Source organism: Lepidochelys kempii, chromosome 1 (genome assembly GCF_965140285.1).
Source record: "Lepidochelys kempii isolate rLepKem1 chromosome 1, rLepKem1.hap1, whole genome shotgun sequence".
Lineage (NCBI taxonomy): Eukaryota > Metazoa > Chordata > Testudines > Cheloniidae > Lepidochelys > Lepidochelys kempii.
Window position 1 is genome coordinate 143,925,843 of NC_136380.1, and position 21,919 is coordinate 143,947,761.

The window sequence follows — 21,919 nt, forward strand, 5'->3', positions numbered from 1 at the left end:
CAAAGATATCTCATCATGAAATAGGGATTATAAATTCTAATTCTGTAGTATGAGACAATATATTGATATAATGTTTAAGAAAAGTTTTTTAAATGAGTTCCAATAGTTCATGGATTAGGGACCCAATCTTATGGGTTCCACAGGCTTCTGTACAGAAAGATTAACCTAAATAATCTATCTACCCAACGGGACTCAGTGCTCAGTCTAGAAGATACCATCAGAGATGCTTAGTTTTGCAGGTCTCAAACTGTGGATGTGTGTCACCTGAGGTAACATGCTTGTTAACAGCAAAAATGTTTTTAAATAAATAGTTATATAGAGGTGAGAAATAACAGACCTCAACTCTATTGTCCCTCTGCAAATTTGTGTACACAGTCAATCCCTTACCTCTCTCTAAAAGTGCAAAGTTTCAAAAACGTCAATGAATAAAAGATTGTTGAGGGCGGAATAGATCTGGACAAGGAGAAGAAGTCTGGAGATAAATGTGAGAAGGGAGGGACATAAGCTTTTTTGTTAAAATATTATACATTTGCTGTTGAAGAAAAAAATCCAGAATACTTAACATTGTTGTTTTAGTTAAATAAAACAATTTAAATGTCTGTCTGGTGATGTTCTCCTCCTAATACAGCATGGCAAGAAAATCCTCCAAATATTAATAATTAACCTGTTGAATTGGAGATAGTTCACCTCCCAGTGACTTCATAAATATTTGCTTCAATTATCTTTGATAAATGAAATAACCAAACATTCATTCATTTTCGGATATAGCTATAAAACTAATCTGAAAAGTTTTCAAAATAAATCACTGTTTAAAAATGTATCATGTGTACCTTCTAAAAATGAAACCTACATCTCTCTCTGAATTGTGAAGAATATGTATTAAGGTTATAACAACCAACAAGAATGCACTTTTATGTAGAAAGCCATGATTAAATCGAGTCTTCCTGCCTACTGATTTAAATCATGATTTACATCAAATCCACCCTGGTCCTAAGCCATTAATAAAGCAATGCAAATTTACGTGTTTCTTTACACATAAAATATTTCAACTTATTTTTTATTTATTTATTTTTTACAGATGTCAACCTTGCCATAATTAGCTGTACCTTTGTCACTTGCATGCTGGATTATTCACTGTGATCTAGTTGGTGCTACAGACAACTAAAACTCCAGCTGATGGAGAATACAGTGGCATGCTTACCTAACAGTGAAAAGAACATGTTAGGGTTGTATTCTGGAAATTTATATTAGTTTCTAGATGCAATTCATGGAACTGGTTTCCAAGAAAAAACTACAAAGCCCTTTATTATGCGGTCATGAATACCTTGGAGATGGCCTCTTTCCTTGTATTTTACTATGGCAGGTGTTTTGGTTTGTCAATTGACAAGGTAAAATATAAAGAGGTCATAACTACAGTATGCAGAACGCATACCATGAAAGTCTTTATAGATCACAACCACCACCAGCAATTACACCTATACATGAATTTGAAGACCTGTAAACTCTGGGACAAAAGCGTAAGGTGCTCTCTGAGGGCCACATGATACTCAAATGTACGTCCCTAAAAGAGTTTGATTGGGGGAAGAGCAATTTCAGAGGTGAGCCCTCAAATCTACTTTCCCTGGGTCTGACAAAGATCTATTCTGCTGACTTACAAAGTATAAGTTTTCGTGAGCTACAGCTCACTGAGCTGTAGCTCACGAAAGCTTATGCTCAAATAAATTGGTTAGTCTCTAAGGCACTACAAGTACTCCTTTTCTTTTTACAGTGTATGTAAGGCTTGACAAAGCCCAGGCTGGGATGCTTTAGTTGGGGTTGGTCCTGCTTTGAGCAGGGGGGTTGGGCAGATGACCTCGAGGTCTCTTCCAACTCTAATCTTCTATGATTCTCTGTCTACATAGCAGCTAGACACCCGCTGCTGGCCTGTGCCAGCCAATTTGAGATTTGAGACTGTTTCATTGCTGTGTAAACTTTCAGGCTTGGGCTGGAGCCTGAGCTTTGGGACCCTCCCACTTTGCAGGATCCAAGAGCCTGGGCTCCAGCCTGAGCCCAGAAGTCTACATAGCAATGACACAGCCCTGCAACCTGAGCCCTGCAAGCCTAAGACAGCTGGCATTAGCCAGCTGCAGATTTTATTTTGGTTTGTAGACCTACCCATAGAGCAAACCCTATCAGTTGGTAATCAATGGGACAACTTGTAATTAAAGTTAAGCTTGCATATAAGTGCTTTGTAATATCAAGACCAGACTGCTCAGCAACTTGTAGAATCGGACACTTAGTCTTCAGTATTAGTGGGGTGGAAATGCATTAATCTAATGTGGTTTTATAGTATTGTTGTAGCAACGTTAGTCCCAGGATATTAGAGAGACAAGGTAGGTAAGGTAATATCTTTTATTGGACATCCTGAAGGAAATCTTTCTTGAACCCACTCTTCTGGCCTTTGAACAATCCCCCCACCCAACCCTGCCAAGTTCATCATCAGAAGCAAGCTCCCCACATACTAGGACACTCAGAATGGCACCAGACCCTACCATAATAGATGTAAAACACGAACACATATCTACACTGCTATGAAGATCAATACCTCCCATAACATATCTTTCAAGAACCATGGGTCCTACACATACTTATCAATCTGTGGTATACCTTATTCAGTGCACTAAATGCCCCAATAACAACCAGACAACTATTACACTCTTGAATGAACTCACATAGAAAAATAAAAAAAGAAAAAAACCACACCCTATCACCCGTGGGTGAGCACTTTTCACAAAACATTCACTCCATATCTGTCCCCTCAGTTCTCATCTTGAAAGAAAACCTGCACAACACCTTCAAAAGAAGAGCCTGAGAACTTAAATTCATAACTTTGTTAGGGTTTGTACACACTAGCGCTTACTTTGGTATAACTGAAGTTGTTCAGGGTTATGGAAATGCCACCCCCGGCCCCAGCGTGACGTAACTTACACTGACCTAAACGTCAGTGTGGACAAGGCTATGTTGGTGGGAGAAGCTCTCCCGTGGATCTAGCTATCACTTCTTGGGGAGACTGAGTAATTAGATCAATGGGAGAGCTGTCTCCCATTGGCAGAGAGCATCTGCACTAGCTGTGCTACAGCTGCACTGCTGCAACGATCCCAGCGTAGACTAGCCCTTAGACACTAAGGATATGTCTTCACTAGCAGCGTTAAAGCGCAGCTGCGTGGCTGTGTAGTCACGGCACCAGCGCTGGGAATAAAAAAAAAAACAAAACACCCCCATGAGGGGAACAGTTACCAACGCTGGGTGCACTCTCTACACTGCCACTTTACAGCGCTGAAACTTGCAGCGCTCGGGGGGGCATTTTATTCACACCCCTGAGCGAGAAAGGTTCAGCGGTATAAAGTGGCAATGCAGATAAGGCCTAAGTCTTTATCTACACTGGCAAGTGAAAGACAAAACTTTTGTTGTTCAGAGATGTTAAAAAAACCACACACACACCTCCCAAAAGACAAAAGTTTTGCCGAGGACAAGCGCAGGTGTGAACAGCACTTTGTCAGCAGGAGCCCTGTCCTGACAACAATGCTAACGCTGCGCTGCTCGTTGGGGATGGAAGTTTTTTTTTTTGTCAGCAGGAGAGCTCTCTTCTGCCGACAAACAGAGGCTACACTGCGTGCCTTTTAGCGGCACAGCTGTAGCTGTTGCTAAAAGCTGCGTAGTGTAGATGGACAGCTTAAAAATCATGGACTTAATAAAGGACGCTGGATTTATGGCTCCTTACAACAATCTATAACCCAGTAACCCTCCTTTGGGCTACAACTGCAGAGGTGTTAACTGCCCACTTCTCCTTGAATGTTTTTTTATAATGAGTTAAATCCTTATGCTAAACAATCTGTTCCAACTTGTATTTAGTTGCCACACTCTATGTTTCCCAGACCTGATGAAGAGCTCTGGGTAAGAAAAATCAAAAACCTGCCACTTGGTCCAATAAAAGGTATTACCTCACCTACCTTGTCTCTTTAATCTAATGGAAACATTTAAGTTATTTTTAAAAAACCGTATATAAGTTATATTTATTCTGTATATGCCTTCAGGTTAGTATAGGCACATAATGTAAATTATAGGTTTCAGAGTAACAGCCATGTTAGTCTGTATTCGCAAAAAGAAAAGGAGTACTTGTGGCACCTTAGAGACTAACCAATTTATTTGAGCATAAGCTTTCATGAGCTACAGCATCCGATGAAGTGAGCTGTAGCTCACGAAAGCTTATGCTCAAATAAATTGGTTAGTCTCTAAGGTGCCACAAGTACTCCTTTTCTTAATGTAAATTATGTAAACTATGCAATTATTACAATCTGTTCAGAAGAAAACAAAATGAAAATGTAGCAAACATTTCTAATATAATTAGCTGCCTCTTATACTTAAAAAAAAAATCTGATAAATTTAGGCATTAGTGCTCAAATATACATTTTTACATAGAAAGGGCCAAATCCTGCAAACCTCTGTTCACCCATGTACTCCCACTGAAGTTTTGGAACTACTTAAGTGAGATAATCTAACTCAGAACAGGTTTACTGGATAAATAATGTATTTACCAGATGCCAAGACCAAAGTTGAACTACAAAACAAATTACATACCAAAAAACCCCACATTTAAATACATTCATCCAAGAAGAATTTGACAAAAACAACAAAACTCAAAGTTATGATGGACCATACAAAATTCATGTCATGGTGAAGAACAAAAAAACCCTGACATCAGCTTAATTAAAGGATTCTTGTTTTGCATACCAGTGCTTTTACTAACTTGTGTCTCTCGGCTACAATGAGATTTTTTGGGGGGTAATTTTCTATTATTGATAAATACTTCCTCTTTCAGAAGCTTGAAATGTTTTTTACACTATTAATTTGGCAATTAACGGATCCTCTTCTGATCTTTGAGGCTATATATATATCTGATATGATCAGTGAAGTACTTTGGGATCCAAAGAACTATAAGTAAATTATAAACAACAAAATTGTTAGCAAATGTCAATGGGACTACATGTAGCGTGCAAAATTAAGCATATTTGTAAGTCTTTGCAGGATCAGGACTTTTACTCCCGATTTCTGAATATTTACTACAGGTGCTGATGCACAAGACAAAAAACCCACTGCAAGTGTTAGTTTTCAATTGCAGGTTAAAAAAAAAATCTACATTTTATTTGTAAATTGAACAAATTCAATATGGAAAGGAACACCAAGTTGTTATTTCAAAGTTTGTTTTCAGAACTGTACACACTTTGTGCAGACAACAAAAGTTTAAACATTAATAAAAAGAAAAGGAGTACTGGTGGCACCTTAGAGACTAATCAATTTATCTGAGCATAAGCTTTCGTGAGCTACAGCTCACTTCATCAGATGCATAAAGTGGATGAAGTGAGCTGTAGCTCACAAAAGCTTATGCTCAAATAAATTGGTTAGTCTTTAAGGTGCCACCAGTACTCCTTTTCTTTTTGCGAATACAGACTAACACGGCTGCTACTCTGAAACCTTAAATATTAATGAAGGCCGATTCTGTACGATACATTTTCATACAGCAATACAAAAGAATATTGACTTTAATTGAGTAAAAAGTATAGATTTAAAAAAATATTTTAAACTATTATCGAGTAGAATGATAGGTATTTTGAAATTAAAGTCTGACGATGAGAACAGCGTTTATTCCATACCGGACCCTTTTGGCTGATAAGTGGTGACTGAATTTGGAGAAACTTGCTCTTTGCTTGTTGCTCTAATGTACTCAAAATTCTATTTCCTGAGCATGCATAACTGTGTTTATAGTGAAATAGAAATCAACAGAGCAAAGTGACAGCAGGAACAGATACCATTCCATAGATCAAATTCTACTCACTTCATTGAAATTGCACTTGTGTAACCAAGAGGAGAATAAGAGAGCAAGAATATCAGTTAATTGCTGAAATAGGAGCGCTCTAAGTATTTTTTCTGCCCAATAAAAGCAATGACTTTTTAAAAATTCTCTCAGTAAATGAATTTTTTTAAAAAAAAGTTATGCTGGTCCAGACCTACCGTCAATCTCTCCAGTTCCACTGAAGTCTGTGGAGTTATGTTGACATACAAAAGATGAGGATCTGACACTTGCATATATGCATGCATGCATGCATGCAATCTCAAAGTTATTCTCCCACAATAAGTGCTTTAGTGACTTTGGAGCCTAAATACCATTGCCTTTCAATGAGACTTAGGGACTTCTGAAAATTTCACCTTACCATTTTAACATAAACCAAATGTTGAGTAATAGGTATACAGTTGTCTTCTTTTATAACCTTCATTTATAGCACCCATCACCAAAGTATCTAGTGACCTCAATTAAAATGTAGATTTTTAAAAAACATGTACACAATATCTATCTAAAACTAAAAGTCAGTCAGAACTGATTTTGAATAATATAGGCCCTATCCACTTTGGGCCTCTCAAGACTTAAAAAAAAAAAAAAAAAAAAATCAAGCAGCAAGATGTGGACAGCAATAAGAATGACTGAAATAAACTAAACTTCATATGGATGAACTTATTTAAAATGTCCGCATTATAAGAAATCATTTACAAACTAACATGGTAAACCTACCAGTTCGCCAGTTATAAAACATGCTATTTTCTAAAAGTAGAAGACATTAATTTCAGATATTAGATCCTCTATATGTGTTATTTGCCAGGAAAAAAAAAAAAAAAGTCAATGCTCTGTCTTTTCCCCCCCCTCCTAACACGTTTGGGAATCTTACCTATTTAACGGCATGCTGCCCTAGCTAAATGATGAATCCTGCCTATTGCTTTCAAATGCACCAACCTTCTCAAAAACACTGGATGGTGTCATCAAACAAAACCTGATGTTCTGAATGATGGTGTCGGTATGTCTCCAGCGTCTTCTATCATGCCGCAGCCAAGCCTGAACAGCCTCGTACAGCTCTATCTCTGGAAACCTGCTCAGATGATCATTATCCAAATAAGACATAAGCTTTTCAAAGCTCAGATAGGACAAGAAGTCAGGTCTGGACATGAGTGGCACAAAGTTCTCTAGCAGAAAAGAATCCAACTTTTCCCTGACTCCATCGATGTTTACACCAAAATCATCTAAGAGTCTCATAATTTCTGCACAGTTTTCTAAGCAGATTTTTGCTAAAAGAAAAGAGCAGCAGAACTTCACCACCTCTATGAGCTGAACATACATGGCAGCCTGCAGAATCTCGTGAACAGTGTTCATGCTCAGTTCAATGTTTCCGTAGTACATGAATTGGAGGACGTGGCTGAATCCTGTGGCAGTCAGACCTTTCAAATGGATTTTATCTTGATCTCGCTCCCTCATGTCAGCTGTGAACATAATCCTGAAGTAATCACTCTGGGTGGCAAGCAATGCTTTATGGGCCTGAAACTGGTGGTCTTCAATGACAAGAGTAACGTCAAGAAGCAATCCCTCCTCATACAGTGCTCTGAACCCAGCAGAGACACTGGTATCATGGATGGAGGAGCTAAACCCTTCCACGTCCCCTGCCATGAATCACCTGAAAAAAAGGAATCAAAGCAGAAAGTGTTATTTCTAAGAGTTTATATAATACAAGCTTTTCCAGACCAGATGAACCTTAACATTAATATCAATGTGTTAAATGTCAATGAAAATAAATTATCTACAATAAAAATGTCTATGTGGTCCACCCTTTGCAGAAAACATCCATTTTTAAACCACTTAAATCGATTTAAGGCTGTAAAACAAAACAAACAAAAATGCAGCTAGAACAAGTTTCTAGATATTAAGTGTAATATGATACACATTTCAAATTTCTGGTGCTAAAAGCAGATTAATGTGCAAATGAGATAATACTATACATATTCTATTGATTTTACATCACTCCATGGTCATATAATTATGTAATGCCTCCAAAAGCTAGTCACATTGCACATTTCTTTCCACAGTGATCCCCAAAAGGACATATCACTGGAGAGCACAAAAACACATAAGACATTAAAGGCTTCTGAAAGGAAGAGAAACTTCTTCATCTTAAAAAAATAAGACTCAAAAGGCCTTTAAAAAGCAATAATTTTTAAAAGCTTATTATAGTAGAAGGTAAAAGTATTTCAATTCTCTCTATTAGGTTGTTCATGGAAATAAAGCATTTTGCACTTTGATCAAGTGATTTAGTCTCTATCTTCCCCCACTGTAAAATGGAGATAAAAAATAATTATCTACTTCATAGTGTTATTTGTGAGGCCTAACTAGATAACAAGTCTGGTGAAGTGCAAAATATTAAGGCCATCAGAAGCACAGTTGAGATTAGAACTCAGCAAATACTTCCCTACGTGTTGGGGGGTTGCTAAGGCTCAACCACATATTAAGCACTTGATGCTTCTCAGATGGAAGGCATTACATATGTGCTAAATATTTAATGGCAAAATATACATGGGAGTAGGAAATTCTGAAAAGTAAGAGTATGATGGGACACCACCTTATAGGGATTTGGGATGACACCTGGTCAGGGAAAAAAAAAAAACAAAAAAAAAACCTTATTGAATATTTAGGATTTACTTAAATGGGCAAGAGTTTCAGCCTTAACACTGAAATTTCTGGCTTTTTCCAGTTTAAGACAAGCCATTAACTTTGATGTGTGAATGTTTTTATATTAATTTAATAAAATTGCCCTTAACTCTGAATTTCCTGCAACAGTCATTATATTACATTAGTTTTCTGTATTTAATTTAAAAATTAAATCGGTTGTTGGCACAAATTATTTAAAACTGAAACATATTTTAGGTTACAGTGGTGATAAATTTAAGAAACCATTAATTATTGAAAATTATTTCTATAAAACTTTAAAATTACCAAACTGATTATATTTAAATATTATGAAGACACAGAAATAGCTTACACCTGGTATGCCAAGTGTCACAGTTTAAGACCAGTGGTCATAATTAGGGCCCTACCAAATTCATGGCCACGAAAACGCATCATGGACTATGAAATCTGGTCTCCTCCCATGAAATCTGACTATTGTAGGGGGTTGTAGTATTCCCACTCTTCCTTCTCTGCTGCTGCTGGTGGCAATGCTGCCTTCACAGCTGGGCATCCAGCCAGCAGCCGCCACGTTCTGGCTGCCCAGCTCTGAGATCAGCGCAGAAGTAAGAGTAACAATACTGCAACCCCCCTACAGTAGCCTTGCAACAGCCCTGCCCTCACCCCCGATACCCTCTTTTGAGTCGGGACACACACACCCCCAGTTACACCACCAGGAAACTAAGGATTTTTTAAATCCTTTCTTTGTGAAATTTACCAAATGGATTGTAAATCTGATAGGGCTCTAGTCATAATGTTGTCACCACTCTAAGCCTTAGGTCTTGAAAATTAAAAGAGGGGATTCTGTATGCAGCTCATCATCCCCATTCCTTAACTGATAGCACAGAATGGAAAAAATGCAGCCACCCATTGCCTACCTCAAGTTCAAATGATGAGTGGGCATTTACAGCCCTGTCCAAAAACATTAGTGCTATTCCCACATTGCCAGCAGGATCCAACAATCTTCAGGCACAGCTGTACTGATCACAGAAGTGTGCTCTACATGAAATACGGGTTAATCCCTGAACCCTACTAAAATTTCCATTAACAGGAGTAGCAGCAGCAGAGTGAAAATTACAATTACCCCAGTAAGTTTCCTTCCACTATTCATGATGGGGACAGGCTACATTCAGGGCAGTGGAGGAACAGGTATGATCCCCCCAAAGCCAATTGACAGAGAGAAGATAAAGTCCATTGTCACCCCAAAATCTATAACCATGAGACATCATACCTCTGCCTCTGTTGCTCCTGCGTATAGCATGTCCCCACCAGCAAAATGAAAACAACTGAAATCATGTTGTTTTCCCTTCTCTGCTGCTCCTATTAAGGAAAACTACTGTGACAAGCAGCTGAGAAAGACCACTATCGGGCGTGGAAAGGGGGGAGAAAGAACCATGTCCCAACACCTCAAAAGGAAAGGAGCACGAAACAACAACAACAGAAGTCCTCTCCCCAACTCCTACCCTCACATCCTCTAAAATACAGAGGCAGAAGGAGCTGAAACTCACACAGATGAGGAATGCATGAGAAAGTGAAAGAAAGAATGGGGGGAAAGAATTTGCCCAGCAAAAATTAAGGAAAGTTCCACTGGATGGTCAATGGCAGCACATATTTGTCTGGTAACAACCTAATCCAGGGGCGGGCAAACTACGACCCAAGAGCTGAGCCGTTTTAAGCCGGCCCGTGAGCTCCCGCTGGGGAGCAGATTCTAGGGCTTGCCCCGCTCCAGCCAGGGAAGCCGCACCATGTGGGTTGGTCCCACTCCGGCGCTCCAGCCGAGGCGCCATGGCATGGCTTCACTCCAGGGTGCAAGGTTGGGGGCTGCACACCACAGCTCCTGGAAGTAGCTGCATGGCCCCGCTCTAGTGCTCTAGCATGGTCAGGGGCTACTTGGAGCTTGCATCCCTGAGCCTTTCACCACACCCCAACCCTCTGCCCCAGTCCTGATCCCCCTCTCACTCTCCAAACCCCTTCATACCAGCACGGAGCACCCTCCTGCATCCCCAACCTCTCATCCCCAGCCCCACCCCAGAGCCTGCACCCCCAACCAGAGCCCTTACCCCCTCTCGCACCTCAACCCCAATTATGTGAGCATTCATGGCCTGCCATACAATTTCTGTTCTCCAACGTGGCCCTCAGGCCAAAAAGTTTGCCCACCCCGGACCTAATCCCTCACTCTGTGGACAAAGTATGAAAGAAAACAAAGAATCCCTGAAGAAAGGGCTTTCTCAAACCACCCTCTGGCCAAAGGAACAGTGTTAGTAAGCTCTACGGCTGCATCAGGCTCACCCTGCTTGGTTTAATACATAGGTATCTAGATGTAGGGTCTCTGGAGTTAGAGAAGGAAAGAAATGGGTAACAACAGGGTGCCTTGAAAGACTTCTTCATGATGCTCTAAAGAAAGCTGGAAGACAATTAAACAAGAAGGGTGAAAATGCACAGGAAGAGATTGGCAAAAAGAGGAGGGACAAAAAATGCACCACGTTCAAAGGAGCATTTGCTGATTTGCCCAGAAAGATTCAAAAAGACGAGGGAAACATGCTCCTTACATATTAGCATAGTTACTACATTCAGGATTTTCACCCATCCATCCAACTGTGATCGTTAAATAGTTAATAACTGAAAGCACTTGGAAATAAAGTACCCCCTTTAAAATTCTGAATTTACTCTATTTGAAGAGCAGGATGGGTGAAGGTGAGGTGGAAAACATCCCCACAATACATAAAAAAAAAAGCCCGTCTTCAAAGAGTAACTGCTAAAATTCCACTGACATCTTCAGGTCTTTCAAACATCTGCCATTCTGTGAAAATGAGAGGGTTCATTTCCATTTCTACCTAAGACTCAACAACGTTATGCAAGCTGCCAAACACTCTATTATTACCTAATGTTTCAAAAAGAGTTTAGTATTGCGAGTGCTGCTTTTAAAAAAAAAAAAGTAGACCATTTAACAGACAGATGAAGGATTATTTTTAGTAAATCTTCATTTACCTATCCCAAAATACTTTGCCTTCTGCGTGTCAGATACTATTAAACTCACTTGTCAAGTTTGTAACAAGATTTTTAAGAAATGTGGGAGAAAAGATATTGAAGGAGACTTCTCCATCTTAACACAACGTAAAGAAGCCTCAGAGACCCTCTAGTCTCTCAGTTTGTACTGAGAGAGTGGAAAGAAAAAAATAAAAGCTATGCATCTTCTACCCCATTAAATACATATCTTGCCACATAGCAACACATTTGAATAGGTAGCCCTATTTTTTTAGCACTAGACCTACAAAAAAAAAATTCTCTGTACCACTAACTTATAAATAGCAATAAACATGGGGTGGACTAATGGGTAGAGTCAGGGACAATTCAAAGAAAGTGAAATTGCTAAAAATTTCATTTATATTGCTGATATCCTCAGTCTAAAGCAAACAGCAATAATATACCGGTAGTTTAATTAAAACAAAGTGATGTAAAAATTCCAGATGCAAGCATTTTTCCAAATAATTTTTCCATTCCTCCCACACATACTTGCAAATTTATATGTAATTCTATTTGCTATTAAAGTACTGCAGCCAATTTCTCAGAAGACAATGACAAAATGAACTTTTTCACATTTTCAATAAAAATGCAATTCAGACTTCACTTTACAGAGGGAATTGGTTAGGTGGAGGAAATGTGAATAGGTAGTGGTGATGGTGGGGAACTTTCTCCCCCCCTCCCACCCCCCATGAGACACGTGTGCTTCTGTCTAAAGGCAATATGTAGTCTAATATATTCCAATACCATTCTATCACAACAAATAATTAATCCTCTTTTCTGAAGTAATTTCTTCCCTTTCCTGGTTATTTACAAAGGTGCACTTTTCATTTCCCCCATCAAAGAGGGGTCAGTGATATCACAGCAAGTGACCTCTAAATGCAGCAGAGGAAGAAAGAAAATCAAAAGGGAAAAACCCTTAACCTTATTAGCTTTTCAGACATTTTTCACCTTTTGCATATTATTCAGTACATAGACTACTTCCACTGTGACTGGAAAAGCATTGCTTTTCTTGGCACACCTATCAAAGATGTAGAATAAAGATGAGAAGTCAAGCACTGAAGGCATTGCTCCAGATTTTAATTTTTTGCTGCTGATTGTAAAGAATTCCCCTTCATCCCAATGATCCTGGAGCTCATAGTCACAAGTGAAAGAAGAAATGGAGATCAATTCCATAGAGTCTACTGACAAGGGAGTTCAACCAAGGATAAATTTGGCCTACAATTTGTTTTGGTCGTCAAATTCTTCAAAAAACAGTATTTCCTAGAAGTTAGTTTACAATAAATAAAGGTTCACGTTTTTTAAATGTTGTAATCCTGTATGTATTTTCCAGGGAAATTTCTTGTTTTAGGAAGGTGCTAACAATGGCCAGTGTAGGATTACAACACTTCAGTTGAAGGGCAGATTTCCTTTCCCCTTACTTATGTATTTTACAACAATTCAGTTGAGCGAGACTGAGGAAGAACTAGTAAATTTCGAGTTTATAAATTAAGAGGGAATGTTTCTTTTTTCCACCGCCAAGAAATTCTGAAAAAGCATTAATTTGAACACTTGAATATGACTAACACCAAAATTCTCTTTTACTATAACATTATGCCCAAAACCATTACACAGGAAGATATTTTACTAGCTGCACTGCTAAGTGTATTTTTTGGAAAACTCAGAGGAACAACAGATTTAGAGTCTATTCTATATTTCTCCACCTTCCATCAAAAGCCATCTAGTAAAATTTAAATATACTTTTATGATATACACACAGTGAAACTTCTTTTGGATTTAAGACTTAGGCCCAGTTTTCAAAAATGAATGCATTTATCTAATTTGTCAGCACAAATGCAGTATTTCCCTGAGTGGTCAGATGTATACAAATGTATGTGAAAATAGGATGTGTATAGTTATATTTGTATGCGCAAATTAGACATTCATAATTACACACATCTTTGAAAAGAAGGCTTGCGTCTGCTGTAAACCGATAAACATTAAAAATCCAATTACAAGTACATAAAAATTAAGAATTGCTCTGTATTATCATTGGTGTATGTCACTATAAAGCATTGTCTATGCTACAATTTTTCTTCAAAATTTCTCACTGGTGGCAGCAACAGCTGGAGTGACATAGTAGGGAAAAGAGGTAACTGGGCTACACTAGTGCTCTTCATTGCTACACAACCGAAAAACTTCACTATTTACAGTGGCAGGAAATTTGAAGTAAAATGTTAGCATATACACAGGCTAAGAACCTGTGAAAATTAATTTGCATTTCAGGGACAGTTCAGCCTGCACACACTAGGGTTCTCAATTAGATTTTGGCAAAATACACATTGAGCCTGGGTAAAATTTTCAAACATGCCTAAGTGACTTAGGAGCCTACAGTCCCATTTTCAAAAGCAACTTAAACATTTGGGAGCCTAGATCTCACTGAAAGCCAGTGAGACTAACACTCCTAAATGCCTAAGTCACTTTTAAAAATGGGACCTAGATGCTTTTGAAAATTTTACCCACATTTTATAACACAGATTAAGCGGAATTAAAGTTAGAAATGGTGGAAAATTTTCAGATAATTGCCCAACTGCACATGGGACCATTAGGCTTATGTCTGAAGTACTTCCAAAACTCATTACAGAACATGGATTGTGTCCAACATGGTTATACATCATAAAATTACTATACTAGAACCCTGCTGAGGGAGGGAATAGTCTAGAATATCATTTGAACTGTGATAGCTGGGTGAAAAAAGTTGTTTAAAAATAACCTTGGCTGCAATGGATACAAAATGCTACATTCCTAGGGGTAAAGTTTTCAAAAGATAAGCAACTTAGGCATTTTTTAAAAATTTTACACATTGAAATTTTTGGAGTTTCATATTATAACCCAGTTCAGTCTTGCCTGCACAGCTGGAACTAAACCATGTTATAGTCCCAAAAAGATCAGAACTGCAATATTGGTTGATTATATGGTTCTAAAAAGTCTGGACTTTGGGTAAGAGAAAGCATATTGTCACATGGTCAGACCACTTCCATCTTATAACATGATTCACAGCACATTAAAATTTGCTGCAATAAACAGGCCTTTAAAACCGTATTTTAAGAATTGTTCTGACAGAAATGGTTCAAAACACAGCTGTAGCTATGGGCCAACCAATCATCTGTAGTTCCCAGTCCAGTCAGAACTTTCCCTAACTCTGCACCTTGATCAACCAGAGCTTCTGTCTCATTAGCTTGCATTACAAGAACTCAGCAGATATGAAATTTTAACTTGAAATGACCATGTTATTAATATCCAATGGTGAAACAGTGATCCAACTGAAGTCAATAGGCGTTTTGCCACTGATTTCAATGGGGACAGGATTTCATCCTAAACAACATATGTTGTAGATTACAGCCAATGGTATTTGCCTTCCTTTAAATTATTTAGGTATTGGACATGGCATAAAACTGTCCAGCAAATTTATTTAATGTTTGCATATTCGCCAAGCCAAGCAATGAACGTCACAATCAGATCTAACAGTAAATTAGTGATAGTCAAAAAGTGATCCTTTCAATGTGAAGTTTCAGAATAACAGCCGTGTTAGTCTGTATTCGCAAAAAGAAAAGGAGTACTTGTGGCACCTTAGAGACTAACCAATTTATTTGAGCATAAGCTTTCGTGAAAAATACACACAAACCATGAAAAAAATGGGTGTTTATCACTACAAAAGGTTCTCTCTCCCCCAACCCTACTCGCCTGCTGGTAATAGCTTATCTAAAGTGATCACTCTCCTTACAATGTGTATGATCATCAAGGTGGGCCATTTCCAGCACAGCCTCAGAAACAACTCTGACATCATAATCAAAAAGGCTGACAAAGGAGGTGCTGTTGTCATCATGAATAGGTCGGAATATGAACAAGAGGCTGCTCGGCAGCTCTCCAACACCACTTTCTACAAGCTATTACCCTCTGATCCCACTGAGAGTTACCAAAAGAAACTACAGCATTTGCTCAAGGAACTCCCTGAAAAAGCACAAGATCAAATCCGCACAGACACACCCCTGGAACCCCAACCTGAGATATTCTATCTACTACCCAAGATCCATACACCTGGAAATCCTGGGCGCCCCATCTCAGGCATTGGCACCCTAACAGCAGGACTGTCTGACTATGTAGACTCCCTCCTCAGGCCCTACGCTACCAGCACTCCCAGCTACATTCGAGACACCACTGACTTCCTGAGGAAACTACAATCCATCGGTGATCTTCCTGATGACACCATCCTGGCCACTATGGATGTAGAAGCCCTCTACACCAACATTCCACACAAAGATGGACTACAAGCCGTCAAGAACACTATCCCCGATAATGTCACGGCTAACCTGGTGGCTGAACTTTGTGACTTTGTCCTTACCCATAACTATTTTACATTTGGAGACAATGTATACCTTCAAATCAGCAGCACTGCTATGGGTACCCGCATGGCCCCACAGCATGCCAACATTTTTATGGGTGACTTAGAACAACGCTTCCTCAGCTCTCGTCCCCGAACGCCCCTACTCTACTTGCGCTATATTGATGACATCTTCATCAACTGGACCCATGGAAAAGACGCCCTTGAGGAATTCCACCATGATTTCAACAATTTCCATCCCACCATCAACCTCAGCCTGGTCCAGTTCACACAAGAGATCCACTTCCTGGACACTACAGTGCTAATAAGCGATGGTCACATAAACACCACCCTATACCGGAAATCTACTGACCGCTATTCCTACCTACATGCCTGCAGCTTTCACCCTGACCACACCACACAATCCATCGTCTACAGCCAAGCTCTGCAATAAGACCGCATTTGCTCCAATCCCTCAGACAGAGACAAACACCTACAAGATCTCTATCAAGCGTTCTTACAACTACAATACCCACCTGCAGAAGTGAAGAAACAGATCGATAGAGCCAGAAAGTTCCCAGAAGTCACCTACTACAGGACAGGCCTAACAAAGAAAATAACAGAAAGCCACTAGCCATCACTTTCAGCCCCCAACTAAAACCCCTCTAACGCATTATCAAGGATCTACAATCTATCCTGAAGGATGACCCAGCACTCTCACAAATCTTGGGAAACAGGCCAGTCCTTGCCTACAGACAGCCCCCCAACCTGAAGCGAATACTCACCATCAACCACACACCACACAACAGAGCCACTAACCCAGGAACCTATCCTTGCAACAAAGCCCGTTGCCAACTATGCCCACATATCTATTCAGGGGACACCATCACAGGGCCTAATAACATCAGCCACACTATCAAAGGCTCGTTCACCTGCACATCCACCAATGTGATATATGCCATCATGTGCCAGCAATGCCCCTCTGCCGTGTACATTGGGCAAACTGGACAGTCTCTATGTAAAAGAATAAATGGACACAAATCAGATGTCAAGAATTATAACATTCAAAAACCAGTCGGAGAACACTTCAATCTCTCTGGTCACTCAATTTCTGATCTCAAAGTGACTATCCTTCAACAGAAAAACTTCGAAAACAGACTCCAATGAGAGACTGCTGAATTGGAATTAATTTGCAAATTGGATACAATTAACTTAGGCTTGAATAGAGACTGGGAATGGTTGAGTCATTATAAAAAGTAACCTATTTGCCCTTGTTTATTCCTCCCCCTCCACTGTTCCTCAGACGTTCTTGTTAAACCCTGGATTTGTGCTGGAAATGGCCCACCTTGATCATCATACACATTGTAAGGAGAGTGATCACTTTAGATAAGCTATTACCAGCAGGCGAGTAGGGTGGGGGGAGAGAAAACCTTTTGTAGTGATAAACACCCATTTTTTCATGGTTTGTGTGTATGAAAACCACAGTATGCATCCGATGAAGTGAGCTGTAGCTCACGAAAGCTTATGCTCAAATAAATTGGTTAGTCTCTAAGGTGCCACAAGTACTCCTTTTCTTTTTTCAATGGGAAGTTGTCATTAACAAAAAATTATCCAAATTGCAACATTTAACTATGCAATTTGATCTAACATTAATAAAGTAGCAAGACAAACCTTTGATACCTAGTAGCCCTGAACATCTAAATTGATCAGTTTATACTTACAAACTTAAAGGTCTGAATTGTTAACGTATGGAAAAGTACTAGTATAATAAAAACCACAGAATTCTGACTACTACTGAAAACTAACTTTACAAAGTGCAGAACAAAATAAAGGACATTCATTCCATCTTAGTTTTTTCTTCATCCTATAGTTGTTTTATATTTCCCCAGTTCACTTGGAAGGGGCAACCCTAAGAATTTTTAAAAAGCAACAGTAACCTACTCTGGTATTTATTTAAATGTTTCGATATTATTTGCTAATCCTACAAATCACATGATATAAATTAATACAATTTTTACCCCTCACTGATTACTGAGCAGACTTTTTTTAAAAAAAACACACATCTATGTTTTTGGGAGACTCCTACAATTTAGGTATCTGGCATATTTAATACAATTCCTGAATCAAACCTCAAATATCAAGCTACCCCAATGTATAGAGTCGCAGTTTTCAGAGCCAGAAGATGGGTTACTTACAAATATAAAAGTCTTTTGATTCTTCCATCAAGGGGCAAGCATTAGACTAAATGCTAATTCGTGATCTCAGTCCACCTCCTCATGGACAAATTTTTGGAACACACAGCCCTACACCAGAATTGACACCAGTGAGCAACCCTGTTGCTAACTTCAGCACACAGGCCTGGACTGAATGAACATGGAAACTGAACTAGAACAGACTGCTCCAAAAGAGGGTGCACGTTGGAAGGGTGGGCGTGGGAAGCCTATATACTGCTGTTGGCCCAGCCACATGTGTTTCGTGGAAAGGTAAGTTCAGTCTGCAAGACTTTTCCCGTCGCTAACTATCCTCACTTTAAAACAGGGAGAGATTTAAAACGAAAACACAAACTCAGCAGTAACCACTTCATATCCTCCCCACACGTTGTGCTCGCCATTGACGATTTTCCAGGGGAAAAGACTGATCACCAGGCCAGTCTCTCTCTGGAAATAAAAGGTATGGGGAAGGGGAGGGAGAAAAGAGAAAGCCCTAGAAAGGGGCATCTATTCTCTGGCGACACCTTCTAAGCGGCAGGAGAGCCAGGTCAGAGGAAAAACACCACCGGAGGCCGGGCGGGACGCGCGCCCACCGCGCAGGCCAGAGGCGCACGCACCCTGCCGCAGCCGGTTACACTACCCCGAGCATCCCCCGCTCCCGCTACCAGAGTTACCCGAGAAACACCCACCAGGATTATCCTCTTCCCGTGTGCTGCTGCTGCTGCTGCAGACACGCAACAAGCCTCCCTCCACCCCTCACACGGGGCGGCGGCGGCAGCAGGCGGCTGAGCGAGCGGGGGGCGGGGGGGGTGTCCTCTTTTGCCCAGCCCATCAGGGACGGGGCTGGAGAGAAAACTGGGGGGGGCGGCGGAGAGCGGGGGGGGGGAAGGTGTGTGAACCGGCGCGGAAGCGGCTCTACCCCTCGGGCCAGCAGCGGCGGCGGGGGGAAGGGCAGAAGGGGGGACCCGGCGGCGGCGTCACCTACCTCTCAGCAGCAGCAGCAGCAGCACTGAAGACGCAACTCCGCCCGCCCAGCCTGCAGAGCCGGGGGTCTCGGTGTGACATAAAGCCGGGGGAGGAGGCGGCGCGCCCCGGGGGGGCTGAAGTGCGGGGCAAGGGCTGAGGTGACGCCCGCGGCAGGGTGGGGGGCGCGCGCCTGCGCCCCTGCTCCCCGCTACGCCTGCGGGGGAGGCGCCGCCGGCACTGCCCAGGCACCAGCGCTCCCGGCCCCTCGCTCGCCCCCCGGACCCCTGCCTCGCCCCCCCTCCCCCCGCCGCTCACACTTGTTTACCTCCTTCGCTGCCTAGCACAGGCACGGGCGCCATCTTCCCCCAAGGACAGGCCCCCCTGGCCGCACGTCACTTCCGCCGCCGCCGCCACCTGCGGGAGAGGGCGGGATCAGCGGGCGACAGCGGCAGCCGGCCCCCGCACCTGCCCCGGGAGCTCCGCCATTGCCACCCCTCCCCCTTCGTTACCTCGCGTGCACCGTCACTGCCACCCTCTTCCCTGCCTCTTATTGCCCCGACACTGTCACCCCCACCCCTTCACTGCACCCCACCACCTCTTTACTGCCTCACTGCAACGACCTTGTCATCCCCCCTCCTCATTGCCTCTCTCTGCACCCCAGCATCTTCATTGCCTCACTGCCCCATCATGTCACCCCATCCCCTTCACCGCCTCTCACTGTCACCCCCACCCTTTCATTGCCTCTCTGCACCCTCACGGTCACCCCACCCTCTTTACTGCCTCACTGCACCGCCAGTGTCACCTCCACCCCTTCACTGCCTCCCACTGCCCCATCACTGTCACCCCATCCCCTTCACCGCCTCTCACTGTCGCCCCCACCCTTTCATTGCCTCTCTGCACCCTCACGGTCACCCCACCCTCTTTACTGCCTCACTGCACCATCACTGTCACCTCCACCCCTTCACTGCCTCCCACTGCCCCATCACTGTCACCCCATCCCCTTCACCGCCTCTCACTGTCGCCCCCACCCTTTCATTGCCTCTCTGCACCCTCACGGTCACCCCACCCTCTTTACTGCCTCACTGCACCATCACTGTCACCTCCACCCCTTCACTGCCTCCCACTGCCCCATCACTGTCACCCCATCCCCTTCACCGCCTCTCACTGTCGCCCCCACCCTTTCATTGCCTCTCTGCACCCTCACGGTCACCCCACCCTCTTTACTGCCTCACTGCACCATCACTGTCACCTCCACCCCTTCACTGCCTCCCACTGCCCCATCACTGTCACCCCATCCCCTTCACCGCCTCTCACTGTCGCCCCCACCCTTTCATTGCCTCTCTGCACCCTCACGGTCACCCCACCCTCTTTACTGCCTCACTGCACCATCACTGTCACCTCCACCCCTTCACTGCCTCCCACTGCCCCATCACTGTCACCCCATCCCCTTCACCTCCTCTCACTGTCGCCCCCACCCTTTCATTGCCTCTCTGCACCCTCACGGTCACCCCACCCTCTTTACTGCCTCACTGCACCGCCAGTGTCATCCCCACCCTTCACTGCCTCTTACTGAACCCCACCCTCTTCACTGCCTTACTGCACTGTCACTTGCATCCCCACCGTTTCACTCATCTCACTGTGCACCCACCTTTCATTGCCTCACTACACCACCACTCTCACCCCCATACTTTCACTCATCTCAATGCACCATCATTGCCACCCCTTTTTACTGCCTCTCACTGCACGACCACTGCCATCCCTTCATTACCTCCTATTGCACCTCTAATGCCACCCCCACCTTGCACTGCCTTCCACATTGCATCTCTTACTGACACTCCCATCTCATTCATTGCCTCACACACTGCACCCCCATCCCCTTCATTGCCTTAACCGCATCACCACTTCCATCCCTACCCCTTCGCTGCCTCGCTCTGCACTGCCATCCCCACCTCTTTCACTGCCTCTCATTTCACTCCCACCCCCTTAATTGCCTTTTACTGTACAGTCACTGTCATCCCCACCCCTTCCATGCCTCGCACTGCACCTCCTATTGCTACCCTATCCCCTTCACTGCCTCACAATGCACCTCCTACTGCCACCCCACCCCATTCATTGCCTCTCACAGTTTGCCCCTGTATATGCCATACTTCCTACTGCCATCCCATTTACTGCTTCATACAAAGAACTTGCCCCCCACATCCCATTCACTGTTTCTGTGTCTGCTACTACTGTACCTGCCCCATTTTCTGCTTCACACAATGAAGCTACTCACCCCTTACTCCGTTCACTCTCTCATGCAGTGATGCAGGACTATAAGCCCACTCTCAGTGTCACAGAAGGAAGCTACAGTTTCTACCATTTACTGTCTCACACAATAGATGTACTGACCCACATTCACTGTTTTACAATAAATCTGCTGCACTCAGCTCAGACCCACATATGTTCAGTACCTCAGCAAAGGGAGGCTGGAATAGAAAAGAAATAAACAGGAACTGAACTGTTGCCCTTCTTGTTGCCCCTAATACTCCTTCAATTTTGTAAAAAGGAAAGTGGGAGAAACAATTTTTTTAATCTGCCTCTTACTAAGATTTTTCCAGTATCTGTCAAGCTGAGGTGTGAGATGCTTTTTGTGTGTCTCTCCTACATAATATGAAGGAAGACCTCAAACTCGAAGAAAAAAAAATCTGATAAACGTTGACAAACTTCACTCTCATTGTTTTTTAAAAATAGCTTCTCCTTCGTATTGGAAAAGCCTGGACAAATTTGTGTCTCCACTGACAATTC

The 21,919-nt window shown here is 42.2% G+C and overlaps 2 protein-coding genes across 6 annotated transcripts in view; one reads left to right on the forward strand and one right to left on the reverse strand.

Moving 5' to 3' along the window:
* KLHL15 (kelch like family member 15) overlaps positions 1 to 19,524 on the reverse strand; it is a 58,406-nt gene extending 38,882 nt beyond the window's left edge. For 4 of the 5 annotated variants that reach the window (XR_013636247.1, XM_073357580.2, XM_073357559.2 and 1 more), the window contains exons 1-2: positions 19,461 to 19,524; positions 6,824 to 7,535 (exon numbers count right to left, since the gene is read on the reverse strand). Coding sequence is in view for 4 of the 5 variants with exons in the window: in XM_073357580.2 (XP_073213681.1) it covers positions 6,824 to 7,528 (705 nt within the window). In the remaining variant the exon portion in view is untranslated. Of the gene's footprint in view, positions 1 to 6,823; positions 7,536 to 19,154; positions 19,415 to 19,460 lie in introns of those variants that run through there. The other variant, XM_073357548.2, reaches the window with a different exon arrangement.
* Positions 19,525 to 19,589: 65 nt separating this feature from the next.
* The window catches only part of ZFX (zinc finger protein X-linked), a 95,121-nt gene continuing 92,791 nt past the window's right edge, over positions 19,590 to 21,919 (forward strand). Inside the window, exon 1 of the mRNA XM_073357489.2 lies at positions 19,590 to 19,600. The gene's annotated coding sequence lies outside the window, so the exon portion shown is untranslated. The remainder of the gene's footprint in view (positions 19,601 to 21,919) is intronic.